The sequence below is a fragment of the Pogona vitticeps genome, chromosome 7, assembly GCF_051106095.1.
Source record: "Pogona vitticeps strain Pit_001003342236 chromosome 7, PviZW2.1, whole genome shotgun sequence".
Classification (NCBI taxonomy): Eukaryota; Metazoa; Chordata; class Lepidosauria; order Squamata; family Agamidae; genus Pogona; species Pogona vitticeps.
In genome coordinates, this window is record NC_135789.1 from 32,236,412 (window position 1) to 32,261,636 (window position 25,225).

Here is a 25,225-nt window from a genome sequence, read left to right on the forward strand (position 1 = left end):
TGGGAGGAGATGGACCTCGGCTATCTTCCTTCTCACAACAGCCCTGCAACGTAGGCCAGACAAGGAAGAGAGAAGGAGACGCATCGGGCCAAAGTCACCTTATAAGTGCCATACCTTTGTGAGGACTAGAACCTCCACCTCCCGACTTCAGAGCTCTAACCACATGCTACCCTTTCTGGCACACAAGCCAGCCTTATTTCATCCTGATTGTTTAAAATGACTTCTTCTACATGTTTTTCACGACTTGGTTTACAGAGTAAAACCGGGCAACCCTACAATTAGAGGTGCACTTTCGTGGGAGTAACTCCCCCCTCCCAAAAATGCCACTCGATTGACTTCTTTGTTACATAGATGGCTTTTCTCTTCCTCCGTCCTCACGACACCCCTGTGAGGTAGATCAGGCAGAGAAAGAGGGAGAAGAGTGACCGTTCCACCCATCAAAATCAAGAAAAATTCAGAGTTTCCAGTGCAGACCTCACGGACCTACCTCTTTTTTCCAGAAGTCTCACGACTTCTTAAACGGCCCTTCTCGGTTTCCTGATGTGGCTTTTTGTACCGGATGCCAAGAACACCCAGCCTTTTGAACGCTCTGGAGTGGGCGGGAGAGAACGCGCATAAAGCAGATTTTTTTTTATAACTGAGCTTGTTCTTCTGCTAGGACTGGGAATGGGGAAAAGAGGCCCACGAGTGCTCAAACTTCGCTTGCTGGGGAAACAGCCAGATCATCATGGAATAATAAAGGGCATTCAGCTGGGGATGACTGACGTCCTTAAGGCCACAGAGCCACAAAACCGTGGACACTCGGCTTCACTAAACCTGACCTTCCTCCCAGGGTCGCTGTGATGATACCATCGGGCGCAAACCACCCATGGGCTTCACCTGGCATTCACAGAAGGAAAAAAAAAGGTTATAAATAGAATGAATAAATAAGCATACGATCCACGTTCACTGCTTTGGAGACACCAGCTGAGCATGGAACGTTTGGAGTTAACTTGTCATGAGGAATTACTTGAAATAAATCTCTATTCTCCCTTTCATTTTTTTTTTTTTGGCATAACTCAGCGATATCACCCATGGTTAACATTAACGACGTATCATGCTGCTCCACAGACAGCAGAACGGTTTTAAGTCGCTTTTACCATGACGGGGGTAACTTTACTACTAAGGTGGGTTTTGAACTACAAACTTAATAGCCAGGAGCATTCCGAGAGCCTTCTTTAAACCCAGTAATTATGTTAGTTACTTCTGAATTAACAAGAGAATAAAGTATTCCTTTTCATAAGATTCTTTGCAGACAGGAAAGAATTGTTTGGGTTTCAGAACCATAACCGGCTGCGTTTTAAATGTCATTTCCCAAGCCCTGTGTCCATTCACCTGCAGGGTCTTTCTGTCACCGTGAGCCACAACGGAAAGCCAGCTATTCCTAGACTGAGCGAAAACAAGGGGAGGAAGGTGGCAGGGTAAGGCACAAACGAAAAAAACAGAACAGGGTTGAAATAGCCATGACTTCCCTACTGGGCTCTGTAGGAAGAATTTTAAAAAAAACGAGGCACATGGGGCTGATACGGAGAGCCGAAAGGCCTTCTGGCAGTCCGTTTGAAACCACAAAGATTTGTCGGCCTGACGCATCCTCGTGTTGTGTGACTCATCTGGATTTCCTGCAACTCAGCACAGCGAGGGTTGGGGATGATACTTGCTTAAAACAGAAAACCTCAGCCCAAATAAAATTCATGGGGAGCATGGTCGGAACACCTTAAAGCAAAAAATAAAATTTAAAAAAACCCTTTTTGCAGTGCCTTGCTTCTTCCCTACCCATTTGGAGGGCCCTCCTTCCCAACCAGGTTTTGCAAACAAGATATATCAGCTAGTCCTCAGGGAGAAAACAGAAAACATCACAACTGTCATGACCAGGATTACAATCCCAGAAATAAGAGCTAGGTGGTCACAAGCCCAGAATTATCTAGTAATCCATTTGAATCCCCACCTGCTCCAAGCCTGCAGAGGGGCATTCGCATAAGGGTCACCCAGTGCTTTAAAAAATTACTTTTACAGACTGCATTTCGCCAAACTGTACTGGCCTGCAAGCCTATGCCCTGATTAGTTATGTGTGCCTCCTAGTGACAGAAAGTGGTACTACTGGGAGCAAGCAGACAGGCACATTTAAAATAATAAAAATGAATAGATGCAATTGAAAGGAGAAATTAGCCACAGTTCATCTCTGTACTTGTATCAGTTTTAAGCCTCACCCTTTTATAATCTTGGAATTCTAGAAGAACAGACATTAACTTTTTAAAAAACTATCATGGAATTTTCACTCAGAATTCATATTCACTGCAGTCACGGAGAAGTTTTCTTCTATTTATCTTTCCTACCTAATTGCTGTTGACATCAAGTGAATTCAAGAAAGCCTAAAGGCAAACAGAGCACCCCCACCAAAAAAAAAGCCAGGCATTGTGAGCAAAATTTAGCTAAGATCAAAACCGCTCAGTTTCACATGGCAGCTGCCCACAGACCACCATCTCCACCCATCAATGCCCCCGTTTTAAAATGCTAAGCAACCAAGACGCGATGAGCTGCCCAGAAAATAATCAATAAGCCATCAGCGCGGGCAAGACTCTGCAGGAAATGAGTTTGCTTACCACCACATGTGTGTGTGGGGGGGGAGAGAGAGAGAGGCGGAGAGGGACAGATGCGGAGGGAAGCCCTGCTTTTGCGGGATTTCAAAATGCAAACCTGCAACCCTTACAGTGGTGCATCTGTACATCTGTGAGCAGGGAACCGCACTGGCATAATGGCCGGCTGCCTAAGGGCGGTGGGCGAAAACTACAAAAACAGAACCGACCCCAAAAATTCAGAACTGTTTGGAAACCCAGGGACTGGGAAAAATTCCTCTTTTTTTGGACTACAAAACCCAGAATGTGCCAGCCAGCATGCCCACATGCACAGGCCTTGAGCTGCTGAACTACAACACCCATCATCCCCAACGCATCTGGAAGGCAGACCGGTGGTGGAAGGCCACCCTTGGGAGATTGGAAGTAACTCAGCAAAGATAATGTGTTATTTAGATGGTTAAGCCAGCGTTAATAGCGCATAACCGTCCAACCTGTCAGGGAACACCAACCAAAGCCGACAGTCCGGCTTCATCTGTTTGTTTACTTGCGGTGGTTTTGTGACGACAAGTTGCGGTCGACCTTTGCTGACCCTACAAATGAGTGACCTCCAGAAGGTTTTGTCGTTTAAAAGTCCAGCTCAGTTCATGTCTAAGTAAAGCAGTGGCTTCTTTTATGGAGTCCATCTATCTCATTGTTTGATTTTCCTCTCTTCCTACTGCCTGCCATTTTTATTCCGGGCACCTGTCCATCTCAAGGGGACAGAAAAAGAGAGAAGAGTAGTCAACAGACAGTCATCCTGGGTCATTTGTCCCCAGTGGGCAAGTTGGGCGAGCTTGAGGGCAAATCCTGCCCTCAGCACCGGCGGGGGACTGCATCCGGTCTGGACAGAGTGAAAAACGGAAAGCAGAGAAGTCCAGATACCCGCTTCTAGTTTATTTTTTTTTCCTACAGTTTTACAGCCACAAAGATTCCTGCCTGGCCTAACCTACCTCCCAAGGCTGTTGTGAAAACCTGGAGCAGAGTCGTGCTGGCGTGAAGCCTTCTGGAGGATGATTTCAGCTGGAAAACAAGTCGGGGCAAGATCCTGTGATGACCCAAGAGGGCCTTTATCTTTTTGGTCTCAGAGGGAGCGTCTGCTTTTAGCCATGCCTCTCATTGCATCTTGGAAAGGCCACGGTCAAGCAAGGGCTGAGGGATATAGAGAAATAAGGTCCTAGTCCTCATGATCAGATTTAAATAGGCTTACGGGATGTCAAAGGATTTATCTGCCTGGCCCAGGTTGATCACCTGTACAAGTCAACAGGTGATAACCACCATCTGCTGTCACCCAATCTCCCCCCCCCCGTTAAAAAAAAACTGGAGACTGAACCTAGGATTTTTTGGAATGCCATAGAGACAGTCTAGCACGGAGATAAAGCCCCCCCTCCCCATTACTGCTTTTGTTGTTGTGATGTGCTGTCAAGTCGCCTCTGACTTGAATGAGTGATGTCCAAAATGTCCGGTCCTCAACTCTTCCAAACTCAAAAGCTGTGGCTTTCTTTATGGAATCAATCCACCTCACATTGGGTCTTCCTCACTTCCTGCTGCCTTCAACCTTTCCTGGTATTCCTGCCTTTACACCAGATCAAAGACTCTTATCTATCCAGGCTACATTTCTCCGACCTTTATGAATCTCTTTTTCCAGGCAACACCAGGGCAGGGGGAAAAAAAACCTGAGATCTCGCCTGCATGGGTGGGATCAGTCATCGTTAAACAAATCCCAAGGCTGAAACAAATAAAATTCAAACCTCCCTTTTCAGGGGCTCTCCATCTCCAAATATTAGACACTATAGATCTTATTATGAACGGGGGGGGGGGGGCTGCCACTGCCTTTGCGTTCCGGCTCTGCAGAAGGACGTGGGCTGTGATATTGGAAGGAAAACACTGCATTCGATGTGCCTCCAGTTCTAATCCAGCAAGCCCCTCTTATGATGGGCACAAAGAGAGGGAGAATAAAATTTCAGTCCTTTTCTGTCGCTAAGGAAACCCTGCAGTGAGTCAATCTGAGTGTGTGTGTGTGTGTGTTTATGGGCAAGGGGGAATCCACAGCACACCCGTTAATTCAGCGAACCACAACCTGTCTCCAAGGAACGATCCGATCCAGGTGGGGAACCCACGTTTGCATGCAAGGACATGGGAGAAGGGAGAAAAAGGGGGGGGGTTTGCACGGAGACCCACGAGTGATGTTTTTTTTTTCACCATCCTGCAGAAGGACGGAGGAATGACTTGGGTGGCTGGGCAGGAAGCAGGGAGAGAGATATAAGGAAAGCTCAGCCATCCCTACTGCAGGTTTTTGCTTTTTGGCAAAACCTTGTTTGGGGGGGGGGTGAGCAGATCTGTTTCATTTTCCCCTCCAGCCAACATCCATGCACACAGACACGCACAAATCCTGCACCAGGACCCATTTTTTTAAAGCTTCTCTGAACGACCCGGTCGTCTGGACACCCACCCATCTCCAGCATCCTAAAAGAGGGAGAGAAAGGTCTTCCTTATTTGCTCTCCATCCTCTTTTCCAAGAATGACATTTTCATTTCATTTGAGGGGTGGCGGGGGGGGGGGGTGGGAAGAGAGGAGAGAGAGATTTAAGAAGCACTCACTGGCCGGGCTGCCCTGCGCTCTGCATCCACCGGAGCGCCGTCTTCCCGTCACCCTCCAGCGGCATCTGCGAGCCAGGCGGAGAAGGCAAGGCTGATGGGGCTTCTCCTTTTCAGAAGGAAAACCACATTGCAGAACCACAGAGAGAGAGAGAGAGAGAGCAACTGGCTGCTTGAGAAATGATTCACATGCGGAAGCAGGAGGAGAGAGAGAGAGATCTCTTATCACCCCCACTCTCTCCCCTCCACCCTGCTTTGGACATATCCAGCGTACATCCACATGCACACACAACAGGCATGAGGTTGTTGCTAGCTGGCTGTGTGTGGGGGGGAAAGGGGTCCAACCAATCAGGGAGCCCCTACCTGGTCCGGGGGAAATTGGGCGAATTCTGCAAAGTAGGGGAAGCATCCTCCTTCTCCTCCTCCGCCGGAGAAGGGGGGGTGGATGACAGTGTCATCAGCACCCATGGGCAGAGATGATGGAGGAAGACAGACCCTGCTCGCAACTCTGGAGAGCGGTCGCCGGTGGGTGCAAACGCTGCTGAGCCGGAGGGAGCAACAGGCTCTTCTGGAGTAAAACTGCTTGCCTACGTTCCTACTGGCAGCCACCTTTTTTTTTTATTTTGGGCTCATGAGGACTAGGAACCTGCTTGCCATCGAACGTCAGGTTTGGATGCAAAAGGACCCAGGTTGTTGTAAGAATAACGACGATGATGGGATCTCCGCTGTTATTTGGCTGCAACACCCATGAGCTCTAGACAGGGTGAATAATGGTGGGGGATGATGGGAGCTGGAAGGCTCTTAATTGGAAGGGCATTCCTACCCACCCCCTTCCATGAGTTAAAGGGGACTTAACTAGCCCTACACAGCTTGGTGCCGAGAGATGCCACCGGATCCTATTTCCAGTTTTCAGGCAGCCTGCTAAGTATTTTGGATTCAATTACCCAATAACATAGACTGCTCCTGCATGGAGAGGCTCTAATTAGCTGCCATGCCTAAGCAGAATGTTACTACCCTCAATTATACTTTCTCCACTCAGGCCTTACCTTAAAAAGGAAACTGCTCAACCCTAACAGCAATGGAATGAAAGGACATGTCAAAAGTCATATAAATAAGCAGCAGAGACAAAGCTACTTTCTTCTTATTCTTAAAGCAACAAGGAAATTCAACAAATGGCTTTTCCCAGGACCGCACCAAGCACCGAGTTACTTGTCCAATGCTGGAAGGCATAACGGGGATGCATTACTAATTTAAAAGTAACTCTCCTGGCTGCGTCCTTCCCTTGGCTTCTCTTAAGAGACCCGGAAACAGGAGATTCTGCCTGGTTTGCCAGGCAAGGAGCCAAACTGTCTGTCGGTCTCTCTTTCTTGCTCAAATTATAATGTTCTCCAGACCTGCGCTCCTGGAACCAGCTCTCACATCAGGCAGCCGGGTGCAATTATGCGGCGGACGGCTATAAACAACCCGGAGGGGGTCCCTCCCTTCTCACGAATCCCGAAGGACTCCCAGGATTGCTGGCCATAAAGCGCTGACCTCCACCCCGTGGACTTTTGCACCAAAATCCAAAGCCCTGTCTACCAAAATCCGGCATCTCTTTCTTCCTCCTTCCTCTCTCTTGCAGGGGCCAAAGCTTTGAACCCGAAGCGATCCACAGCTCTTTCCAAGAGACCAAGCCCAACGCTGTGGTGTAGCGGAGCAGATCTTAAAGGTGTCATTCAGAGCCATTAGCTTTACAAAAGACTTTCCTCTGATGCAAAGCACTAGAATTGGTTTGTTCATATAGATGAACGCAGCACCTTGCATTTTCGAACTCTGCTTGGGGGGGAGCCTTGACGATGGTCACACTGAGTGCTCACACATCAGAGCTCACCCCTGAAGTACTGTCCAAAAGAAACCCGAACAAGGGATGTATGATTTTGGGATGAAGTGGCAGGCGAAGAGAAGTTCGGAAGCCAGATAAACCTATCCCGTAGCTGCTCATAGGGAAAAGGGAAGGAAATTGGAATACAAATATATAGAAATCACTATGCTTAGAATGTCACATTGCACCTGGCATTAAATTCCCCTTCAGCGGCAGCTCCATCTTTTTAAAAAGGCACCTCAGGTTTCTAGTCCTTATGGAGGCAGAGATGCCCTCGAAAGCAAAAGAGACTGGAATTCTTAGCAATACCCCAGAAACCATGTCACACACTGGATGGCAAATTAAAAAAAAAAACATTTCCTCAACACTTCCCAGATAAAAAGTCAGGAAGAGAAAATAAGATTAATAATAATTTCATCTTCTCAAGCAAAAGAATGCCAAGTATGTATTTTTTTAGAATGTATTTTTGGATGCAAAATGTTTTTCCACACAACATTTTAATACTTTCCAAACAGGAAGAGAATACTTAGCTGGAGAGCAGGGAGGGAAAGAGAAAAATAATAATATTAAGAGATGTTTCTGAGAAAGAAATGGATGTGAAACTAGAAACACTGCGGAAGACGGTTCCTCTTTCTTTATTTTTTTTCCCCTCCTGTGTGCGTGGCTTAACTTGTTGACTTAGCACAGCGGCGAAGTTGGAAGCTCTAAGCTCAGAGTGCCAAATGATGGCAATGAGCTTTCTTGCATCTGTCAGAAAGCCTGAAGAGAACCAGATCCAGACTGAGAGAAGCATAAGGAAGGGGCACCTGAGGGCCAAACGTGCTGAGAAGGCAGCTTTGCAATTGAAAGCAAGGCTCCCTTACAAAGCAAAACAGCGTTTAATAATCCTGCAGCAAGAGTTTGCAAAAAGTACATTAGCTTGCTTCTGTGTAGGGGTCGGTCAACTGGAGATAAACAACAGGTTTGTTTGCTTGTTTGTGTGTTTGTTTTATATGACCCAAGGCAGCTCACAATATTAAAATAATTAGAATTAAAAACATAAGTTAAACACTAAAATAAAACAATTAAACTCCATGGAAACCCAGCAGCTTTGAATGACTGAGTCCTCCATGGAGGGTGAAGGTTTTGTCAGTGCCTAACTGGGAGCTGCTCTCTCATCAAGTTCAACACGCACTTCCACGCAGATCACGAAGGTCCCGGCGTCTTGATTCAACACATGGGAAGAACCAAGACGCAAGTCATTAAAAAAAACACCACACCACCGGGTCCCTACCTAAAGACACGGCCCGGTTCCTGGGAAGAGAAACTAAGCTGTGGGTTCAGGCATCTCTGCTGAGGACGAGAACTGGCCTGCCCAGTTCCTCAAATACTTTAATCACCACGTCCAACTGAACAGACTTGAAAAGAAAAAAGGGAAGCCACAAGGCTTACGTTTGGCTCAGGACGGGACTGTAATTACGCCGGGTGGTGTGTGCTCAGACGAGGGCGAGACGCAGGCCATGTTCCTGTTTTAGCCAAGGGGAGGCAAAGCTCCTTTGGCTGCTGAGAAGTTTGCTTTTTTGGACCACTTAATCGGGCTGGGGGATTTTGGGACCTGTAGTACGTACACACGTACACACGTACGTACACACGTACGTACACACGTACGTACACACGTACGTACACACGTACACACACACACACACACACACACACACACACACACACACATTTCCAGGCTTTGGGAACCTTGGCATCTACCTACTGCCCTCATGCCCTGTCTTGTACAAAGAAAGAAATAAAAGAAAAAAACACACTTTCCCCAGATTTTATCTCCTTAATTCCAAAGAGGAGAACCCGCTATTCGAGGAAAATCGTCTCATCCTTCTGAACTTTTCTTGCCCCCCTGGGGCTTTGGGACTACAATGCCCATCAGCCCCATCCAGCATGGTTTAGCAGCAAGGTGTCCTGGGGGGGACAATGTTCCAAACCTCTGGAGAGCCAAACTAAGAGTCCTTGTAAACAAACAGGTTAAGTCCTATAAATAAAGCAATCTACTCGCTTCCAGGCCACCACCCTCCGAGTAGACACCCCCGCGTGGTTCACTTGGGGCCTTCAAGAGAGGGAAAACAAGACTTTCCCAATGTTTTTCAGAAAATGGATTGTGCACGAGATACAGGCAGTGCTATATACCAAAAATATATTCCACGCCTTTGAGGAAGGAAGCTGCCAAGTATGAAACCTCGTTGGGGTAATAAAATCTGTTTATCTTTTAAATGCTATACAAGACTTCTCCCTGAGAGTAGGTTGGCTCGTTTCAAAACAAGATTTTCTTTGGTCTCTCCTCCGTCCCCCACCCTTCGGCTGCACCAGATAGACGGCTGGGAAAGTGGCGTCGGGACGGCGGTGCTCGATCCATCGGACTGGCCTACCTCGCAGGGCGGTTGTGAAGCTAAAACGAAAGGTGGAGAAGGAGGAGCTTTGCAGCAGGAAAAGCAGGATATAAATGTAAGACCTCAATAAGAAATAAACAGCCAGGAAAGGAAGGGACCAACCTGAGAATGTCTCGTCTAAGCCAGCAGGCTGCTTGATGTTTGCATCACGCTTTCTCCTGGGATCTACTCCGACCCCCACTATGCCAAACCCCCAGGGCCTGAATGCACTACGGTGTTGATACTGCAGTGGCTAAACTTCCGACAGAAACGCATTGGCCTCAAAGCGGAGGAAGGAAAAATGAAAGCCAGGAGGAAGGATTTGCCCGGATTTACCAGGGCCTCTACCCTCCGGGTGGAGGATTTGATGGTGTGAGCCCAGCTAAAATAAAAACAGCTGAGTTTTCAAATCGTTTTTTCCCCCACCCCCCCACCCCACACGTACAACTTCTCCCCGGCTGAACTGCTGATGCCTCTAGATTTTGGAAACTCCGCTGCAGCTGGCATGCTTGGTGCATGGAGGGAACAAGGAAGGCACCAAACAGGGCAAAATCAAAAGGGAAATTTAATAGGATGGGGTTGTTGTGTCTCTCGTGAGTCAGATCGTGGGTCCCTCTAGATTATTATTGTCGAGGTTACTGCAAAGAAGGGTCTTTCCTCCCGCCAACCTCAATTGCTACCTGATCTCCACTCCTCTTTAAAAAACAATTGGAGATGCAACCTGGAAGCTTTATCCTTGAACGTCAATCGATATCAGAAGCTCACGTTGCAGGTTTTTAAAAAAACCATCATTTTATAGCAATACCTGCACAATACAGAGAATCACTATCCTTCTTCTTTGCTCCAGCTTGCCAGAGCCAGCCTGAACGGTGCATCTTCTACCTGTAGCTTTCTCTGCACGCACGCACACGCCTGCACAAAAATTCACACACAGATTATCCCTGCCTCGGCAACCCGTGGATGCCCCGCCACCCAGGGAAGGTCCGTGTTCTTTCTGCTAACCAACGCACTTCCAGGAGTTGCCATGGCAATGGGTTATTTAAAGGGAAGAAAATTCAAGTTATCCTTCGGTGGAAGGTGGGTGGGAAGGCGTTTGGACTGGCGACCACAAAACGGATTTAATGCCCAAGTGGCAGCTGGTGAACCAATGAAATGTTGTTAGTTGCTTAATTGTGTGTGTGTTTGTTTGTTTTTTCTCACCTGCTCAAATTGAGAAGAGCACCTGCAGGTTGCAGAACAGAGGCTTCCAAGAAAGAGCAGCACACCTGGGCAAACAATGCAGTACGTTTTTGTCCTACTCCTCCCCCCTCCCCACCACTTATTCCTTTCGTGCTGCGTCTTTCTGGATGATCAGCCTAAGGCAGGAACCCTCTTGAGTGCATGTAAGCCACTATGAAAGCCTTTTTGGGTGACTTATGCAATAAAAAAATAAAATCAATCACTAAAATAATAAAAAAAATACTAATTTTTGCCTTCTTGCCCTCATAAATGTGTTCTGTAAGTATAATTAATTTCCCCCATTTGGGAACAATTTCTTAATTTTCCAATCATACAGACAACTATTCCATCCAAAAAAATTCCTACTGTGTTTTCTGTTTATCGCACAAGTCAGTAACTTATTTGCTTTTATTCTCTTCCTTTCCCGAATTTCTACTCATCATTATTTTCCTACCAGATTTTCCAGAGCTGAGAGTAGAATCTGTATTTCTTCTTTTATGATTCTAATGTTATCCACAAATTCTAGCAGTTTATAAATGTCAGTAACAATATTATTATTCATATAAATATTATTAAGGCAGGATTCTCTGGAAAATACAATGATGCCGGGGAAGGTGAAAGTTGGCAGGAAAAGAGGAAGACGAAATATGAGATGGACAGACTCTCTAAACGACGCTACAGGCTTGAATTTGCAAGAACTAAGTGGGTCAGTTGAGGACAGGATCTTTCGGAGATTGCTCCTTCATAGGGTTGCCGTAAGTCGGAGGTGACTTGAAGGCACACAATCACAACCACCGCCACATAACCCAGGCCTAATAAAACAGGGTTATTTTGCAAATTTATCTTCTAATTTCGCACTACCATGCCGCTGCATATGGAGCTTGATCCACCATTTCCCACTTCTCTCTATAGTTCCTGTCTTGTTTTTAGTCTGTTGGTAACATTGGGAAAACTTTATCATCCTTTGTAACTAAGAAAAGAAACATGTAATTGACATAATGATATAGCTTTTTACCCTTGCCTCAGCTGCCTCGTTTGTCCTGTGTTGTTTTCTTGGGTCTCATTCTAGATTCCAAACCACTGGGTATAAGAACCTGTTATACGCATTATTTTCATACCACCATGTTACACAGACAGTAAAACTACAGACAACAGCGCCCTTCCCCAATCTTTCTCATAACGGTGTATGGTTACAAGAGAGTAACTTGATTTACTACATTTGCACCTCACTCAAGGTGACTTACACCCACCCACTCAGGGTTAAGGTTTGGGAATTAAACAAAAGTCACCCAGTAACTTTTGCGGCTGAGTGGGGACAAACTCTAACCACTGGCTTCTTATCCATTCACTTCACAGGTGAATGGATGGATAACACTTTGGTTTGCCATCTTTCACTGTGGCCTTTCTTTGGTCCTTCGATGGTATCTTAACTGTTTTTCCGCTTCAAACATTATGTTTAGTGATGGAAATGGCCTTGGGTCCTTCTAAAGGAGAAAGATGAGGTGAAAAAAAAACTTTATTTATTTATTTATTTAAAACATTGTTACCACACCTTTCTCTTTAAAAGGACCCAAGGCAGCTTACCACTACTTAAAAGAGCATTTAAAAGCTAAAACCAGTAAGGATACAGATATTTAAAACGAATTGAACAAGTATGATATTAAAAGCAGCTGATAAAATCAAAACTAAAAACACATGTACAGAAAACGGAGCAGAACGACCCGTTTAAAACCCCAAACAAACACTAGATGCACCGAAAGGAGTGGAGGATGATAAGCCCCCCCAAAAAATATATGAAACGATAAAACTGCTAGCTTTTATGAAGCCCACAAGAGTCTCTGCCTTTTTTTCTCCCAGTGCCAACCGATAGAACCCAGTTTCCCCTTTAGAAATTGTACTATTATTGCTAATAATATTAATATTTTGAATAACTGTGGGAGTATTAACACACATATAACGCTATTAAAGCCCTCCTTTCAAAGGGTCCCTTTTGCCCTCTGGGGACAAACCTCCCCCCTCGCCCCCAAAAGTGGCCCCTCCCCTCCGCAGGCCTACCTGGCCGGGCCTGCCTCACCTGAGGCCTCCTTACCTGTCCTTCCTCGGGATGCTCCGCTTGCCAACCTCCTTCCTCCCAGCTGGTCCAGCAGGGGGCCACCGTGGGCAGGTCAAGGACTTCCCGGCCGCCCGAAAAAACTACCATCCCCACCAAGCTCGAAAGAAAAACCTTCCTTTATAAACCCGGCGTGGCATGCCGGGAGTTGTAGTATCTGCAGAGGGCAACAGAGCTCATTGGGCTGGAAGCCCGCATGCGTACTGCGGCGCAGGCGCGAGCTCTCGTTTCTTGTTCAAAAGGGCCGCCTTTGCAGCCGGACTCCGCTTCCCATGAGCCTCCGCGCCGCGGCTCCCATAGGGAGAACCCGGGCGCTGCGCGCAAGGCACGCTGGGGGTCGCAGTTTCTCTTTTCTGAGGGGGGCATTAGAGAATCATGGCGGCGGCCTCTTCCTCAGGCCCGACGGGACCCCAAGAAGGCGGGAAGGGCCCCGAAGCGGCCCCGGCGCTACAGTACAGTCTCCTGCTCGCCTACTTGGTGGGAGAGAAGCGGGGGCCGAGGCCGGCGCAGACCTTCGACCCGGCCGCCCTCGGAGGCTTCCCGACGCCGCCCAAGAGCCCTGAGCAGAAGATGGTGGAGCGGGCCATGGAGAGCTGCGCTTTCAAGGCGGCCCTCGCCTGCGTCGGGGGTGGGTCCCTCGGTCGGCGGGAGGGAGGGAGGCCGGAAAGACGCCTCAGCCGGCCTACCTGGCAGGGCTGGTGTGAGAGAGAAAGAGGCGAGGAAGGCTCTTAAAGTTACCTCGGGGGGGGGGCGAGGCCTACCTGGCAGGGCTGTTGTGAGGGAGAAAGAGGCAGGAAGGGCTCTTAAACGTTACCTCAGGGCCCCGAGGCCTACCTGGCAGGGTTGTCGTGAGAGAGAAAGAGGTGGGGAGGGCTCTTAAAAGTTACGTTGGGGCCCAAGGCCTACCTGGCAGGGCTGTCATGAGGCCAGTTTCAGTGGGTGAAGTGCTCCTCAGGCTCCCTTCGCTTGGCCTGCCTCACAGGGTCATCAGGGCACGGGGGAGAAGACTTAAAGGGTCCGACAATGCCCCCCCACGCCCCCTTCGCGGGCTTCCCTCGCAGGGCGGCGTGGGATCAATTAACCCTTGAACGGACTCTTTTCTCATCTTTGCTGGCGGGGGCTTAAATGAGGACCATCTGAGGTTTCCTTCTGGTGTCCCCCCCCCCCCGCCACCCTTTTATATTTTTGCACATCATTTTTAGGTGGGATCCCTCTTTCTACCAATATAGCAATAAATCTCATTTTCAGCCTTGGGGTGGTAGAGGTTGCGTTGGCCGACCTTTGTGAGTAGCCCAGTTAATTAAAAAAAATTTAAAATAGCGCGGTGAGCCAGTCAGTAGTTTTTCTTTTAGCCAATTAACCTCTAAGCAGTGTGTGTGTGTGTGTGTGTGTGTGTGTGTGTGTGTGTGTGTGTGTGTGTGTGTGAGAGAGAGAGAGAGAGAGAGAGAGAGAGAGAGAGAAGGAGTCTCCCATCCTTTCGATCTTGCTTTTGGGATGAACCCTGTGCAGCATTTTAGGATTTTGAGAAATGAAATCAGGAGACTTTTGGAGGGACAAAGCCGCGAAGAAACGTGTAGCCCAATTCAATCCACTCACTGGTCTTTTTCCTCTTCTTTCCCCCATCTCCCCCCCCCAACAGGTTTTGTGCTGGGCGGCGCCTTTGGCGTGTTCACGGCCGGCATCGATACGAACGTGGGCTTCGACCCGAAGGATCCGTACCGCACGCCGACGGCCCGGGAGGTCCTGAAGGACATGGGCCAGCGCGGGATGTCCTATGCTAAGAATTTTGCCATCGTGGGCGCCATGTTCTCCTGCACTGAATGTTTGGTGGAGTCGGTGAGTCGCTTTTTGACCGGGATCCGCTGGTCTCTTCTGTTCCTGACCAAAAACCAGGTGGGCAAGGGTAACGGGAAGGGGACGGCTTCCCCCATCATCCTGCCTGTTTTCAGTGGTCCCGACGGCCATGGCCTGGGAGCCCCCGTTTTCAGAGGGCGTGCTGTCGTCTGTAAAGCCCCGTCGTTTACTGGTAGAGCTACCCCATAGCATGGATTGATCTGTGAGCAATCCTTCACCAAGTACAGCAATAAGAGTGGAATAAAACACCCTAAAAACGCTCCAAACATGTGTTTGTTTCCCAACTTGAAATTCATAAGACTGTAATAAAGGACACCAATTGGGGCATAAGATGCCGTGTGTAGAGTCCGCACGCTTGGCACTGACTGTGTGTGTTTCTCCCTTCCGTAGTACCGAGGCAAATCAGACTGGAAGAACAGCGTTATGAGTGGGTGCATTACTGGAGGCGCCATAGGCTTCAGGGGTGAGTAGGCTTTTAGGGTGACTCGGCTGATTAAATTTTAAAAAACACATTTTTGAAGTGAAAGCAAAGCTTTTCATGTTGCTGTCCTACACCTTTTCATGGCACTGAGTTGGGTAGGTGACGCAGTGCAGCTGTCTCCACCCGCGGCGCCTTTTCCGTCTCGAGGGCTAATCCCAAGCTCTGTGGTTGCTTATGAAGGCAAACGCATCTCTTTTCTGATAAACGGGAGGAAAATATGTTAAACTGGCTTAAGTCTCTATTTTGCTGTTTGCTACCCTAAGCACTCTTTGGTAGAAAGGCAGGATGTGAACCAAAAGAAACATCAGCCTTTTGATTTTCAAACTTCAGTGTTCTCATTTTAAGCTGGCTGGGGGATTCTAGCCGTTGGGCCCCTCAGTTGGTCAGTGCGTATGGAGGTGGCCCTGTAGGAGATACACAAAACTCAGCTGGACCCTGTGTTCCAGCAGCAAGGGTTAAGGAGACAGGAAACGTCCTCTAGGAGGAGCACAGCTGTTCAGTCGGGAGAAGCGCTGCCTTCTAGTTAGGAAAAGTAACCCGAAGTTCTTTTAGAAACGAGAGTGGTTTGGGGCCAGGAGGGATGCAGATTGGCTAAAACCTGTGTGCTGCTAATCTCTCCTAAGAGCATTAAACCTTACTCTGGACAGCTTCCTGCTAAGCTCGTTAGGCCAGCCCTGATTGGTTTAAACATCGTTGGGAGGAAACACAGCTGTCATCTCCTGATCGCTTTTCACCAAGCATTGCTGCCTCTGAAGGGGCCATGAGTCAATTAGGGACCACGAGCGAAAATCTCCAGGGCAGACCGAGCCGTGTGGGTGATCTGTGCTTTTGGGGCCAACCGTCCAGACACACCGAAAAGCGAGAGACGCTGGGTGGGCCTCATTGCTTTCGCCTCTTCCTTTTGCAGCTGGCCTCAAAGCAGGCGTCCTTGGGTGTGGAGGCTTTGCAGCTTTTTCTGCGGTGATTGACTATTATTTACGGTAGCCGCCGGTGGAGCCGACATGGAAGGGCCTCCTGGTTTGAACTCTGCAGAACAGCAGGTACCCGCATGCTTTCTTTTCCTGGGCTGCTACCCATTAGGGAAGCAGAGAAAGTTTGGGGTGCTCTCTTGTAGAAGAACACGGGCACACACCCGGTACCTCGGTGGCGAAGTCTTCTAAGCCAAGCCCTGGCCGAACATCGGAGGGAACCAGCAAAGAGCCACCCTGGACCCTCCCGGCTCTGGCTAAGGCGCAGTTTGCTTGGTGACTGTGGCTGCTCTTTAACGTTAGGGCAGCACCTCCCATCGCGCAAGAACTCCCTGTACTGTTGCTGCAGTTTTGGATATGAGTGGAATGGAAAGATTGAGTTACGATTCGAGTCAGCATATCAAGGACTTTGATACCAATAAAGCAGGAACTGCTTTCAGAGACAGAACAAGTATCCCATGGCTAGTTGTTTCGGGGTGAATTCCAGAGGTGGGCCCTCTTGAGACCTTGCAACTCCCAGAGGGCCCTCCCAGCCGCCTCAAAAGTGTGGTCTTGAAACACATTCATGAGCAAACGGTTACAAAAAGCCAAGAGGGAGCTGTCGGGTTCCCTCCGTCGGGGCAAACGGCCAATGAAAGTAAAAGTAACATTCTGCCAGGTTGAGGTAACTGTCCTTCCAAGCCCTCAAGTCCTCTTCTATCAGGAGAATCTGTAAGAGAGCATGGGGACCTTCTTGCTGCTTAGCACCCAGCTTGTTCCTCAAGTGCCTTCAGGGGCATGGAGTAGACCTTGCTGGCAGGAATAGGTTCTTCCCTAGTGCCAGAGGCAATGTGGGCACTTGAGCTGGATAGCCCCCCCCCCCAACCCCTCTGTAGGTCAAAGAATGAGCGTGCAGGCAGCTAACGAACACTTTGCAGAAGCGGCCATTAAAATGGGGGATCGTTACTTGAAGCGGGAGCTCTGCTGCTGACGACTCGCTGGTGTGACGCAGGAGGCGGCCAGCCAAAACATACCAGATGGGATCGCAGGGAAGGTAGGAACAGGTTTGGGAAATGGTTGCTCCTCCAGCCCTTTTGGAGCACACTTCCCACGATCCCTTGCAGTTGGACATAGTGATGGGAAGGTAGAAAGCCAGAGGCTCCCCACTGGGGGGGGGGCGGCAGCATAGGTCCGTCCATGTAGCCTGGGCTGCTGCTTCCCCCAGCAGCTTTCTCCTGGGGGAGAGAGAAAGGGTCTCTCTTCCCCAGGAGATACTCCCATCAGTGGCTACTCCTGGGTCCTTTGAGGAAACGGGGGGGGGGGAACCCTTTGCAGGCCTCGCGAGGGCCCCCCTCCCTCCCAGCACCACCCGGGAAAGAGGCAGCGACCCTTTCGCTCTTCATTCACTCTTGTGGTCTCTTAAGCATTTGGCAGGCTTAGATAAAACAACCCACGGAGACCTCAGGCAGGTTCACTCAGCAGGGTCACCCCAGCGGGAGAACAAAAAGCACACCAGGCACCCACCCTGGAGTCCCCATGGTAACGGCACTGGTTGCCTAGGAGACCTGTGGTGGTTTCCAAGTTGAATCAGGAGGGTTTCACACCGTGTGTCCCTCCTTCCCATTCTTGGCCCAATGGGAAGCCGGGGGTGGTGGTGGTGGTGGTGGTGGTGGTGCTGCACAGAAGGTGAAGTCTTTTGTTGAACGGCAACATAACTGTAATGAGCCCATGTACCCCCCCCCCCCCACTGGCTTTTGCGCGCACCCCACGGCATGAGGCCAACGGGAGCCTTTTCAAGCAAGGCTCAGCGGAAGCACACCCTTCCTTCTGAAAGGCTAGACGCAGTAACCCCGCCAGGTGCCGGGCTGTCCAGACCAGATGCCGTCTCTATGGCGAGGGAGGGACCCTGGGCCACAGTTGACGGGCACTTCACCTCGCTGAGGGCTGCCAGGCCTGACGGGCAGCCGCTGCCTCGGGTTTTTGATGCAGGTTTTCCCAAGTACCTCTCTAACCTTGGACATAAAAAAGGCCACTCTTGCAATCGTTTCTGCAAACGTTTTGGGCTTTGCATTTTATTAGCATTTTTTTAAAGATCTGTTCCATGTGGTGTATATCCACTTGAAATTTGTCATCTACAGGGAGAAAAGCCTGCAACGGAACACAATATATATATATTGATATATATATATCACCTTAAACAAGTCAAAATTCAATCAAGGGTTTCTAATCCACCTGTAGCTCAAGGAGGCCCAGTCTCCCCTGCCCCCCCCCCCCTTTTTAAAAGGTCAAATAAAAAGAGTAAGTGCAGTTTTGGGCAGGGGCAGGCGTCTACGTTGCTGTCAGAGTTAAGACACTCAGAACTGGGTTTGTCGTGACAACTCCACCAGCAACGGAGCCACGTGTACAGGTAGATGTCGAAACGCAAAGAACGGGTGTGCCGTCGGGTCGAAGGCACATCTGGGCAGCTACGCAATCCAGCGCCTAGGTAAGGAAGATCGTTCTGGTCCCTGAACAGCATTGGGTCGCCTTTCCTTTGCCCGGCAGATGTGGGATTGACGTCCCTTAATCTCCAGGGATGGAGTGGAGATGCCCCTCCTTTGGTGGGCTGGCCTGCTGGCTGAAGTCTTGGCTGGGCTTCTGGATAGCACCGGCAGGTGGGGGGGACAGCTGTGGCGAAGAAGCCCCCTCCGCAAAGAATAGAAACTGCTAGCCACTAAAGACTCCCCTAGCCCAGAGGGAAGCCGAGCTCGGATCTAGTCAGCAAATTGCTCTGAAGGGAAGAAGACAGAGGAGGTGCTCCGGGCACCGGGAGGAGGAGGAGGCGTAAGGCGTGTGAGCTGCCCGCAAAGCAGACGCCGCCCCTCTCCTGACCGCCCTTTGGAGGAGTCAGTTCCCAGGGCCGGCTGCAGACAGAAGATGTGCCACAAGCCGGAGCCTCTTGAGGGCGGGAGGCAGTCCCTGTCCATTTTACCTGAGCCTTCCTAGTCAAACCCTGTAAAAGTAGTGCTGGTGGAGACCCAGAGAAGCTGCCCTTTTCCTCCCCGTGGACGGCAGAAGGGAGTCCAGCGCCCAGAAACAGTAGGCCTCCGTCAAAGGGGGCTGAGCAAGAGCCGTCGCTCCCTCAGCAGGGCATGGCTGGCGAGGACGACCTGGAAGCGCCTTGGGCATGGGCATCCTCTGGGTCTGCCTCCCTTAGGCGGCCAAGCCTCTCCCCCCCCCCCCCAAACACACCTCATGCACGCATTCTCTTGTCCAGGGGACTCTGTCTTTGGGGAGCTTTCCATTGCCATAATCTCTGTTCTCTTGTAGAAGGGTTAAGAAGACTTGTCGGAAGAGAAGGGAAACATAAATAAACCAGAAGGGGTAACAACTGGACGGGGTGGAGTGGGGGGGATTCCTTGTCTCTCTCACTCACTCACACCCCTACCTAAGACTAGCAAACACATTTGCTGTGATCAAAGTACCTTACCATATGGAGGGGAGGGGGTGCAGGATGGCAGGGCCGCCCCTTCCCAATCTGTACAGTGACCAAGCCAAGGGACAGACGGACCACCCAGACTCTCAGTGTACAGAGAAATCTCCGAGACAAGAATTTTTACAAAGAAAAAGCCAGGCACCCACTCCCCATCATCACTCCCAGTCTTTCCAAGGGGCTTCGGAGAGGCAGGTGGGACCAGAGTTCCGCTGTGGGCGCCCCCCCCTGCACCGGCGGACGAGGCAAAGTAAGAGGAATTTGGGGGTAGAAAAATGGAAGGTGGAGGAAGAGCTCCCGATGTCTTCTCAGCAACCAAGGCGAGACGATCAAAGCAGGCCCCAGACATGCAGGCCACGAGTGCGAGTTGCAAAGAGGGAACAGGGCATCCTGGCTGGCCGGCGCAGTAGGAGGGGCTTGGCTGCAAGAGAAGCCCAGGAGACTTAGACGGGGAGGGGCGACCTCTTGGAAACAAACGCACGGCCTGCCAAGGCTCTGGGGGTCCCCGATCCTCCTCGATGCCTCGCTTCCTTTTTCTCCTCTCCAGCCAACGTGATGTAAAAATGGCTCCCAGACACCCGGGGGGGGGGAATGGGGATGGGGCCAATGGTGAGGGACGAGGGCGACTGGGCAGAGGAAAGAAAAGAGTGCTGGGCTGATGGAAGGTGGTACAAAATGGTCCCACAGGCACCCGCCGTCCGTGTCCAGACGCAGCACCGTGTCCTCCTCAGGCGGAATGTCCCGGGTGTGAGTCTGCACCACTGCGTGCCTCTATTCAGGAAACACGGCCTGCTGTTCCAGCCGCAGAGCGCCAGGGAGAGAGCTACACGTCCGTGGAGAAGTACAGCGCGTTGCGCTTGAGCTCGGCGAAAGTGATGGGCGCGTGCTGCAGGTAGTACAGGAGCACCTGGACCTAGAGAAAGTGACCAAGATGGTTGGTTCACACTGGGAGCCCCCCATGGACGGCCACCCAGCAGGAGGCGAGACCGGGCTTAGCACACAGCGTTCCTCTGTGGTCCTCAAACCATCCCTTGTTGGAAGGTTTGCTCCCACGGGCACCTTGGCCGGCTCCTCCCCTCACCTGCAGCCGCTCCGCCCCCCCCCTTACCTGTGCCATGACGTCGTGGGACCAGATGTCGGAAGCAGAGCTGAGGTGCCCTTTGCTCTCCACCTCGGAAGGCCGCAGCAGCGTCGGCCCAAAGACGGTGGCCAGATTGTGCAGGGACATTTTGTTCACGGGCTCTTTCTCGGCGACCCTGTGCGACAGAAGAGAGGGACCCCTGCAACGCGGCTCCGGTGCGCGGTCTGTGCTCTGCCGCGTAAGCCCATGCCAGGGCCACCACAGGGAAGGAAGCGAGGAGCGCCGTTGCCAACTCTCCTGCCCAAACGCCACCAGGTCCATGTCAGAAAGCTTGCCTGCCTCAAAGTCCCAGCCTCAACGTGGCATCAGACTCTCCGCGCCCCCCATCTCTGCAGCCCCTTGACCCACCTGTTGGCTCCAGGAATCCTAACCCAAACTCCCCTCCGGCGCACACCTTCCCCGGAAGCGGCTGACAGCCGTTGCTTCGGAAACCCACATCCCAATCCGGCCACGTTAGGGAGGCAGCTGTGCTGCGGCCTGGCCTCCCCTCCCCTCCCCTCCAGCAGCCGAACAGATGTGGGAACTGGATGTGCCCTCTGCTTCTTCCCAGAGGAAAGAGCCAAATGGATTTTCCTGGAGGCGCAGCAGTGCCTTCCCTCCCTCCCTCCCTCCCGGTGCTGGCTCTTCTTTATTTATTTTTCCAGCAAGGGAGGGGGAACGTGCCAGTAACACAAGATTCCAGTCCCCAATTCCAAAATTCCCCTCCATCGGTTTGCAGCCAGGTGGATGCTGCGCCAAGCCACAAGCTCCTCTGCCGATTCGGTGTCCTCAGCAGAGGACCGTGACCTGAGCCACCGTGGCTGGGGCCGCAGAGCTCCCCAAGCGGAGGCCGGGGGGGGGGACCTGCTACCGAGCATCTCCTTGAACCCGCTCCCTTGCCTCCTTTCCACCCCTTGAATGGCGTCCACCGCCTCCTGGGAACACAAGAGAGGCCAGGCGGAACCGTTTGCTTTGCTGTGCTCCCCAAAGTGGCCCTCGAGGTAGGGCCGAGGGTCTGACGCTCCCCAACGAAGAGCAAAAGACTAGACTTCCCAATAAATAAATAATAATAAAAATAAAAAAGAAGGGGTCTCCCTGGATCACGTTCTTCCCAGTCCTCCTCCTCCGTCTCAGCGCCTTTGATCACACATCTCCACTACTCAAAACATCTGGCCAAGTTAGGAGCCATTTGCTCCCTCCCCCTGTTTTCTTTTCACCAACTAGCATGAGGAGGAGTTCCGGAGAACCCCCAAAGCTTGCACATTTTATGAATGTACAGTTGATCCCATTAAAGTCTTCTATTCCTGAACATCAACACAGACGACATCTGCTTTTTTGAACACTCAGGAGCTGGCAGATTCCAGCCGTCTTTGGCATCTTTATAATCCCTTCTGGGCAGAAGCTGGCCGGGCCCTTTGCTTCGTTCCGTTTCTGATATCTGCAAAAGTGTCATTATATTTGTGTTCCAGGCCTTTGAGGTACTCTCTCTTTTGAACACCACTTTTTCTCTGGCAGAATCTCTGTTTCCTCCATCCCATACAAACCAAACACCTAGTATATATATATTTTGCTGTTCCAATATTTTAAAATTTGTGGTGCTTGTTTCTGCTTGATCTGTGTTCTGTTTGTTCAAGTGATTAATTGCAGATGAAAAATTCTTTTTGAAAGTGCAGAACAAAATTAATTAAGTATTCATGGATGGCAGGCCCTATTGGCCTTCGCAAGTGAAGAGAAGCACAAACGTTTCTCTAGGACAGAGGACAGAAACTTACCGTTTCAAGTGTTCGAGCAGAAAAAGGAATGTGATGAGGTTGGGGTCCGGGAGGGAGCGTAGAAGATGCATCATGCAATTCTCCTTGGCCGAAGGGTCAGCGAGAGCTGGAGAGGGAAGAGGTGCAGAAGTCAACAAGTCGGTCTGGGGGCCTTGCTAACGAACCCCTAAGCTGCAAATCACACACACACACACACACACACACAGGGTTCAGGGCAGGTGGGTCCTCTCTGCCCTTGGGCTGGCAGGATGTAGGTTTAAATCCCACCATCAGCCACAGAGATCTGTAGGTGGCTTTGACGCTATTGCGCATGTTCCCCCCCCCAAAAAAAACCCAGAAGTGATCTGGGTGGCTCACAGAACTAGCGCAGCATTAAATCCCAGTTATGAAACCACCAGAAACGAAGACACAGATCAGGTGACCCACACTGTCTTTGCTTCCCCAGCCATCTCTGTCAAGGTGGTCGTGCGGGATCTCCCAGTTCAGACTGCTTGCGGACACTCTCTTACCGATGCCTTCCATGAAGGTTGGATAAAGCCGATCTGTGAGGAGGGGCTCAGGCAGCTCCCGGAAGTACAGCTTCAGGGTCCCAGCGATGGCGTTGATGTCCATGTCACTCAGCATCATCAGGATGTCTTTACTGTCTGTAGCGGAGAGAGGAGGAACGAGGCGGGCTTTAAAATCAAAGCAGTCAAAGACCCTCCAAAAGGTTCGCCGTACGGCAGGAAGTGTCTTGTTTGTACCCCCCAGCAGTCGGGCTTCAGGACCGTGAGAGGAGGTGATAACCGCTAGGTAACTTGGCCTTGTGGGGGGGGGAATTAACAGCGATCTAGTGGAGAAATGGAAATTCCATGTTGAAAGGCGGTCACAAGCAACAGAGCTCTTCGTATGACTGTGAACCTGCCTCTCTTGGCGTTTGGACCCTTGTTTGGAAGAGCAGCCGAGGGAGCGCGGAGGAGGTACTCACTGGAGTCAAAGGCTGCCTTCAGGGCCTGGATGTCGGTGGCCACCCCGGAGATCCGGTAGATCCCAACTTCATCAATGCCGCGCTTCTCCACTTCTTCCACACACTGGCGCACGATGTACGGCACCTTGGAGCGTTCGCGCCTGGTTGTGGGAGAAGAGGAGAGAGAGGTGAATCAGGAGAATGTGGATGATAATGATGATGATAACTGGAGGAAGAAGCAGGAAGGCCTGCTCCATCTGTCCTCCTGGGAAAGCGAGACGTGTGATAACACAGTGCTTCTCCCCAAATCCTGGTCGGGTATGTTTGGCCTCGGAAATGTAAGGAGACCTCATCAGGTATTGAATGCATGCCCTTTTCGCTGTAAAATCTGGCGCTGGAGCCAGAACGTGGCTCAGATGAAGCCTTATTCTCTGTTTTGAGAACCCCCCCCCAAAAAAAGCAAACATGCCCTCCAGCCACCAAGCAGAACCCTACGCCGTCCACTGCGTTACCAGCCGGGTCTGTTTTGGGGCCCAGTTCAAAGGGGTTGCTACCGCCTCGAAAGCCTGACCTGGCCCTAAAGGAAGAGCGTTTTCCTGCCCTGCATGGTTCTGCCCATCCACGGAGGAAAAAGGTTCAGGGCATGACAGGGTGAGTTTCTGGAACTCCTGACCTCCAGAGGTCTGTACCGGCCCTTCCTGGAGAGCATCTCAGCAGAACGCACTGGCTGTGCATCACTCAATGCTGTCAATTGTGTCTCCTATCTCTCAGTAAACCAGGCCTGATCTTTAAACCCACTGCGCTGCTTCCACCTGAGAATGACAGAACTGGGGGGGGGGGGGTCCCAAGGGCCTCACCCCCTGCTGGTGCAAGATACCCACAAGTAGAGCATGACTGATGGAAAGCCTTGGGCAGACATTGCACCCCCCCCAACCTCCTCCACTAGACGGCCCCTGCCAGCTTACTTGGTGACCACACTGATTTTAACGCCGAAGACTCCTGTCTGCTTTTTTGAGGGCGTCCTCTTCAGGCTCAGGTCCCGGCTTGTGAACTTCATTGAAAACTCCACTTTGATCTGCAGGAAAGGTGAGAGAATGCTCGGAGTCACGCGGCGTGGCGAGGAAACCGCAGTGGAGCCCAGGAAAGAGGGTTCAGGCGCGCATTTGTCAAGGGGGCGCGCGTGGGAAGACTCTGAAGCATGCAAAGGGATGCGAGGGGTGGCATGCTACCCACCCTCTACTTACCCCATTCATCTCGATGACGTCCTCTTGCCAGTTCTTGGTTGGCACCGTCTGGGGGTCCAGCTACCAGAGAGAGAGAGAGAGAGAGAACAGAATGAGGGGTCAGATGCCCGTCCTGGATAAGACAGAGCTCTTGACCGCAAGACCACAAACGGTCCTGCATCACTCCAGGGCATGAGGGGACCATTGTTGTTGGGTCGGATGCCCACAGACAGGCAGAGGATGCAACGTGAGTTCACGCTGCCGGGTGCTTCAGCATTTACCTGTTTCAAGACCCCGTTCCGCTCCCCAAATGAAACGCTGGCAAAATGGGCACTCTTGGTGCTGCCCCATCTTTGCCCTAGAGATGTCTTAATAGTTTAATTTAACCCAACGCCATTTACATCGCAACCAGCGTGCTGCAGTGGGGTCTGCAGGACATGAACGGCCTTGGAATTCAGCCTCCTCAATGTACTTATTTTTTTGAGTTCAGTTTCTGCTCCTTATGATTGAAGTATATGGTGTCCCAGCCAGAGGAGCAAAACTCCCCAAAGGCAGAGGTGAGTGA

The 25,225-nt window shown here is 50.7% G+C and overlaps 3 protein-coding genes across 12 annotated transcripts in view; 1 reads left to right on the forward strand and 2 right to left on the reverse strand.

Annotated features, from left to right (window-relative positions):
• SPECC1 (sperm antigen with calponin homology and coiled-coil domains 1) overlaps positions 1-12,960 on the reverse strand; it is a 63,264-nt gene extending 50,304 nt beyond the window's left edge. Inside the window, exon 1 of one of the 4 annotated variants that reach the window (XM_072978635.2) lies at positions 12,825-12,954. In XM_072978635.2, the coding sequence (XP_072834736.2) occupies positions 12,825-12,935 (111 nt within the window). In that variant the 5' untranslated portion in view covers positions 12,936-12,954. The other 3 variants (XM_072978637.2, XM_072978636.2, XM_020809057.3) reach the window with 3 other exon arrangements.
• A 233-nt stretch (positions 12,961-13,193) lies between these two features.
• On the forward strand, positions 13,194-16,599 carry TIMM22 (translocase of inner mitochondrial membrane 22). Its single transcript, XM_020809060.3, has 4 exons — positions 13,194-13,473; positions 14,485-14,681; positions 15,090-15,162; positions 16,088-16,599. The coding sequence occupies exons 1-4, from the start codon at positions 13,221-13,223 to the stop codon at positions 16,162-16,164; spliced, it is 600 nt and encodes a 199-aa protein (XP_020664719.3). The 5' UTR covers positions 13,194-13,220; the 3' UTR covers positions 16,165-16,599.
• Positions 16,600-18,171: 1,572 nt separating this feature from the next.
• ABR (ABR activator of RhoGEF and GTPase) overlaps positions 18,172-25,225 on the reverse strand; it is a 100,418-nt gene continuing 93,364 nt past the window's right edge. For all 7 annotated transcript variants that reach the window (XM_078379178.1, XM_078379177.1, XM_072978647.2 and 4 more), the window contains 7 exons: positions 24,682-24,741; positions 24,403-24,512; positions 23,459-23,598; positions 23,001-23,135; positions 22,492-22,597; positions 20,708-20,855; positions 18,172-20,512 (listed from right to left, as the gene is read on the reverse strand). In XM_078379178.1, coding sequence (XP_078235304.1) covers positions 20,423-20,512; positions 20,708-20,855; positions 22,492-22,597; positions 23,001-23,135; positions 23,459-23,598; positions 24,403-24,512; positions 24,682-24,741 — 789 coding nt within the window. In that variant the 3' untranslated portion in view covers positions 18,172-20,422. The remainder of the gene's footprint in view (positions 20,513-20,707; positions 20,856-22,491; positions 22,598-23,000; positions 23,136-23,458; positions 23,599-24,402; positions 24,513-24,681; positions 24,742-25,225) is intronic.

What these genes read in the sequence shown, in the direction of transcription:
- TIMM22 (XM_020809060.3), top strand. Translation starts at nt 13,221, where the DNA reads ATGGCGGCGGCCTCTTCCTCAGGCCCGACGGGACCCCAAGAAGGCGGG. An exon ending in CTGAATGTTTGGTGGAGTCG is followed by an intron (nt 14,682 to 15,089) that starts GTGAGTCGCTTT and finishes TCCCTTCCGTAG; the next exon opens with TACCGAGGCAAATCAGACTG. An exon ending in AGGCGCCATAGGCTTCAGGG is followed by an intron (nt 15,163 to 16,087) that starts GTGAGTAGGCTT and finishes TTCCTTTTGCAG; the next exon opens with CTGGCCTCAAAGCAGGCGTC.